The 6,000-nt window shown below is 45.5% G+C and overlaps 1 protein-coding gene across 1 annotated transcript; it reads left to right on the plus strand.

The window, feature by feature from the left end:
* The first annotated feature begins 19 nt into the window (after window positions 1-19).
* LOC120681479 (auxin response factor 9-like) lies at window positions 20-5,419 on the plus strand. The gene is made up of 14 exons (XM_039962977.1): window positions 20-567; window positions 1,263-1,378; window positions 1,511-1,606; window positions 1,735-1,791; window positions 1,920-2,072; window positions 2,149-2,233; window positions 2,420-2,510; window positions 2,645-2,809; window positions 3,150-3,269; window positions 3,376-3,460; window positions 3,578-3,746; window positions 3,901-4,376; window positions 4,465-4,655; window positions 4,743-5,419. Exons 1-14 carry the CDS (start codon window positions 519-521, stop codon window positions 4,873-4,875), a joined length of 1,986 nt encoding a protein of 661 aa, XP_039818911.1. The 5' UTR covers window positions 20-518; the 3' UTR covers window positions 4,876-5,419.
* The last annotated feature ends 581 nt before the right edge of the window (window positions 5,420-6,000 follow it).

Genomic DNA, 6,000 nt, shown 5'->3' on the forward strand with positions numbered 1-6,000 from the left:
GGCCGTGCCGGCCAGCCGCGCGCGCGCCCGTGACAAGTTAACCGAGCCGCAGCCACCCACCCACCGCGCCCAGTCCCGATCCGCCCCGCCGGTCTCTCTCGGTCTCGGCGCTTCCCACTCCCCCCCTCCGCTGCTGCTGCCTCCCCCTTGCCGCCGCGACCGCGACCGCCGCTCGCTGTCGAGGCCAGGCTAGTCAAGTCCGACGCCACCCGCCCCCCGGCTCACGCCTTCCCCCCAGCTCCACCTTCGCGCCACACACGCCCGGCTGCCTCCGGCTTCCCCTTCCCCGGAGATCCCGCGCCCGCGCCGTCGGCTAGCTCCCCTGCCGAGACCTTCCGCCTCCCGGAGCCCCCCAGTGAGCTGCGCGGAGGGTCTGGTTGTGCCGGCCCGCGGGCGTCGTCGCTGCAGATCCATGGAGCCCAGCCGGCCGCGGCGCGGATAGCACTGCGTCGGTAGATCGCGAGGGGTCCCTGCCCGCTGTTGTTTTGTTTGGCTCGCCATCGTTCGGCCTGGAAGATATGGCCGCGGCGATGGACGTGGCGAACCCCGGAGCGGCTGCTGGCACAGGTTTGGATTCTTGCCCCTACATGAATTCCCGTTCCCTTAGTAGTGTCCTGTCCTCGGGAGCTGCTTCTTCTCTGAACTTGCTGCGGTTTCGCTGAATTGGGCTGCCACGAACCGAGTCCCTGGGGGCTGGATAGGGTCGAGTTCGTTCGGTGGACTTCAATAGTTGACTAATTTGGTGGAAAACGTTGCGGAATTCTCATAATTTCAGTCGGTATTACAAAGCAAAAATATTGGGGGAACCAGCGATTTCCCTTGAAATAATTGTGGGTTGCCACACCTCTTGATTATTCCTATAAATTGTTCTCTGCCGACATAATTTGTTGCGCTGTATAATTGCCGTTTTATTTTTAGTTTAGTTGTTCTCTCCAAGTTTCTCCTTGTACGGAGGCATGCCAATCACGATTTCCCAAATGGGGAAACGTTTGGAACAGGTATCTATTACGAATCTAGATCCTGTTACTCTGATTTTCTGTGTCTGCTACATGTGGCTACTTTGGCATCAGTATTGTTGCTTGAGATGTTTCGATGCGGTGGATCCATGTGTTTTTGTTAAGTTTACATTCTTCGTTATGCTTCAGATTGAAAATGATTATCAATTACAAGTTGGTACTATGAAGTGAAGAAAAACAGCAAGCTCTATATGCTCTGTATTTCGTCTGATGACCATTTGATGCGAATCAATTGCTTCTATTCAGGAATGTCAAGCAATGCGCTGTACCGGGAGCTCTGGCATGCGTGTGCTGGTCCGTTGGTCACAGTTCCTAGACAAGGCGAGCGAGTCTATTACTTTCCCCAGGGCCATATGGAGCAGGTACTGATTGGTTTAGATACCGTTTCTCTCAACCTTCCTTGTTCAATCTTTTATTTTGTGGTGCCTCCATATGCACATGCATTAGCTGATTGGGGTTTCTTTTCCTCGAACTGTTCATGGTCTCTTTTATAGCTCGAGGCGTCCACACACCAGCAGCTTGACCAGTACCTACCCATGTTCAATCTACCATCCAAGATCCTATGCAGTGTAGTCAACGTGGAACTACGGGTGAGTGCATTTTTTAAAATTTGTCTGGTGCAACCTCTTTGCATATGTGTGCCGAGGGATTGGTTAGCTTAGGTACTGAAGCGAGAAATATTGTAATTGTCCTTAATCTTCTGTACTCTGCAATTCAGGCGGAAGCTGATTCAGATGAAGTTTATGCTCAAATCATGCTGCAACCTGAAGCTGATGTAAGTCTGCATATTTTTAATCTTGAGAATATTCAAGTGCTATTGCTTTAATTTTAGCTTAGTTCTACATCATTGCCATTTTAGATGTACATACATTTTATTTGTTTTTCCTAAATATGCTTGATCAGCAAAGCGAACTCACCAGCCCGGACCCCGAACTACAAGAACCTGAGAAATGCACTGCTCATTCCTTCTGCAAGACACTGACAGCTTCAGATACAAGCACTCATGGCGGGTTTTCTGTTCTTCGGAGGCATGCTGAAGAATGTCTTCCTCAGCTGGTTAGCATCAGAAAAGTTATATGCCTCAAAGTGATTTCTTGATTACCAGATATATTATCATGTGTAAATTTTGCAGGACATGTCTCAGAATCCACCTTGTCAAGAACTGGTTGCCAAAGATCTCCATGGTACTGAATGGCATTTCCGGCACATTTTTCGAGGTGAGCTTACACTCTTCGCAGCTTGGATTGAAAATACCTTCTATTCCTCGAAAGATAGCCTTATCTGTGTAGCTCTTAATTTGGTGTAATCTAGTACAGACATTGCACATACACACAGCGAGTACTGATGCAGTAGCTCCATTTCCATTTTTTTGGTCTCATGCCCGCCTTTCCATGTTCTTTCAGGACAACCGAAGAGGCATCTCCTTACTACTGGCTGGAGCGTCTTTGTTAGCTCAAAAAGATTGGTTGCTGGTGATGCATTTATCTTCATGAGGTACAACACCATAAGCATGATAAATGCAGATGTTTGGTGCATTTGCATCTGTCTCCTTGCTTTTGGTTTAATTGTGGATGAACTTGATTAGTGTAGGGACTACTTGTACTAATTATTGTTCTTCTGAGTGGCAGAGGTGAAAATGGTGAGCTACGAGTTGGCGTAAGGAGGCTCATGAGGCAAGTAAATAGCATGCCCTCATCTGTCATATCAAGCCACAGCATGCATCTTGGAGTCTTGGCAACAGCCTCCCATGCCATCTCCACCGGAACCCTCTTTTCTGTTTTCTACAAACCAAGGTTTGATAATCTTTTATTTATTCATTTCATTGTATTGCATTGTTTTGTAGCATAACATTGTGTATTTAAAATGGAAAATAATGGATTAAGTGTACTTTCATTTGCAACTTGTGTTCTGTTCAAACAGAGTCAATTACCAATTAAATACTCTGCTTTAGTTGTAGACAAGTTGAATATTTCTAGGTACTCCATGCATTTAGTGATTGTCTTAACACTTGCCATTTTCAGTAAACCAAAGTGGACCACTATGGTTATCCTAGTTAGCACTAATGCATGCATGTTTTATTTCCTTCATAGTCTTGCCAGCTAAACTTTATTCTCCTTTTATTTTGTTCCTCAGAACTAGCCGCTCTGATTTTATTGTGAGCGTCAACAAATACCTTGAAGCTAAGAAGCAGAAAATGTCTGTTGGAATGAGGTTTAAGATGAGATTTGAAGGTGATGAAGCTCCTGAAAGAAGGTACAGTTTGGACTTGCTTTCAAGTTTCAACAAGTTGGTCCTGCTTTCATTTTAACCATTTTATTTATGCTGGGACCAAAATAAACATCTCTATCTGTGGCTACAGGTTCAGTGGAACAATTATTGATATCAGGAGTTTGCCGGCAATGTCAAAATCTCTCTGGGCAGATTCTGACTGGAGATCTCTAAAGGTAATGTAGATTTTTTGGGGGTTAAATTGGAAGTAGCGTGATATCTGCAAATTGTTCAGATTCGTTGTCTTTTTTTTTTGCCTCCCAAATATTAATCTAAACTTTTATACCTGCCAGGTCCAATGGGATGAGCCTTCATCCATTCTTCGTCCTGACAGAATCTCACCATGGGAGGTGGAACCGCTAGATGCAGCTCAGCCACAATCCCCTCAACCTCCATTAAGGAAAAAGCGGGCACGACCCCCAGCTTCACCTTCTATGGTTGCAGAACTGCCTTCTGGCTTTGGTAAGGAGTCCCTTAATACTTGATACAAAATAGGGCTCTGCTTCTTAAATAAAATTGTTGAACGTTCAGTTTATGGATACCTTAAGCATTCTAGGATATGAATATGATGTGCTGTCCTGCTGTAGGATCTAAGCTCTTGTTCCATTCATGTTAGGACTATGGAAATCCCCAACTGACTCAGCCCGGACTCTATCATTCTCGGAACCACAACGTGCTCGGGAGTTATTTCCTTCAATTCCCACATCAACCTTCTCATCATCATCAAATGTCAATTTCAACGCAAAGAATGAGCCATCCATGCTAAACAGTCAGTTCTACTGGTCGGCAAGGGATACAAGAGCTGACTCCTGCGCTGCTAGCACCAACACTGTCATAGTTGAAAAGAAGCAAGAACATAATTCTGGTGGTTGCAGATTGTTTGGGATTGATATATGCTCAACTGAGGATGAAGTATTACCTGTGGTTACTGCTCCAGCTCTTGGTTATGACCAAACTGCTGCCTCACTAGTAGAGTTGAGCTCGGATAAGCTCTCACAGCCATCTGATGTCAACAATTCTGATGCCCCAGGAGCTAGCAGTGAGCAATTGCCTCTTGAATCCCAAAGCCGGCAAGTGAGGAGCTGCACCAAGGTAATTTTCTGTCACACTAGTTTTGATTATCAAGGTCTTGTTTTCTTGCTTGTGGTTCACAGCGAACTGATTAATGTTGTGCATGCAGGTAATTATGCAAGGAATGGCTGTTGGAAGGGCTGTAGACCTGACAAAGCTTAGTGGCTATAGTGATCTTTTCCATAAGTTGGAGGAGATGTTTGATATTCAGGGGGAGCTAGGTTCCACACTCAAGAAATGGCGGGTCATTTACACTGATGACGAGGATGACATGATGCTTGTTGGGGATGATCCTTGGAAGTAAGAACCCTTACATTTTATCACTATGGATGTGTGTGCATTTTCAGTTTTGAAGTCCTAATCCCTGTGCAATGCATTTTCCTTCAGTGAGTTTTGCGACATGGTGAAAAGAATTTACATTTACACGTATGAGGAGGCGAAGAAGCTGACATCCAAGTCAAAGTTACCGGGTAGTAGTGACACCAGCAAGTTGAGTGATGTAAGCTCACAGTCTGAATGAGTCATCTAACATGGAGCCCATCAACCAAAGAAGACTGCAGATTGCTAACGTCCCTCTAATTCTGTTCTTCCTACCGTTGATTATGGGGGGTAAAAATGCCCATCATTGCTCCGATGGCTGAAGTCGTGGTTGGCATTCATTTGCCTTGAATTTTGGAGGCTTTTTGGACTGCCAGGCCAGCTTGGGCCTCCTCTGAAAGAGGTAATTGTGCCATTTCCCATTTGTTTGCGCCATGTGTTAGAAGCCATCAGCTATGACACAATTGCAGATGGACAACGCCTTGCCTCTCCTACTGCTTAGCTAGTAACTAGGACTATGTATGTAATGAATGTATATAGTGTCGTTAGGCTGCCCATGCCCTGAGTTCGGGCATTTGTATGCATGGATTGCGGTGCAGTAACTTTTGTCTTCAGCAGCAACAAACCTGAGGGTGTAGGTGGTGTGGGTGTATGTTTCTTTTCAGCAACAATCTTTGTGGAAGCGAGTTGTATATAATCTACTGTTTAATAAGCAGTGGTGCCCAACCTGTGCTTCTTGCCTTGCACCTTCCACCGTGACGCCATTTCTTGTGCCGGTTCTTTTCTTGATGAATTGTCCATTTGCGTGCATTTTGTTTGGCTGGTGCTTTTCGTTGTCCGACTGAGGACCAGCGTGACTCTGGCCTTCGAACTCAGTCAGTGCAAATAAATAAGTGAAGGGCGTCAGGCGTGCTCCTGCTTCAGGACATCAGATCAGAACCACTTCCATGAGAAACCTTGTGTTCTGTTCGATTCATTCATGCAGCAGCTGACTTTTGCTTCTGGCTCTTCATTTGCCCGATTTGGTTCACGTTTGATTTATCCATTTAGCAGCCTTTCAAACTTGCAATGGTTTAGTTGAGTTTTTGCATCGTGGGTTGTCTTGAAAATAAACTGAACGCTCCAATCAGAACTACTTTTTTTTCCCCTTTCAGCAACATATACTAGCAACAATCAGAACAGAGTATCATTCCGACCAAGCCCTGCATTAGCATCAACAGAGCATCCAACAACACAAATCGTCAGCTCTAGTCATCATCGACTTGTGGGCCCGTTCCAAGTTCACAGGGGATACGATGGAGTAACAAAGCAACAAAATCCTCAAAGC

Source organism: Panicum virgatum, chromosome 7N, assembly GCF_016808335.1.
Source record: "Panicum virgatum strain AP13 chromosome 7N, P.virgatum_v5, whole genome shotgun sequence".
NCBI lineage: Eukaryota > Viridiplantae > Streptophyta > Magnoliopsida > Poales > Poaceae > Panicum > Panicum virgatum.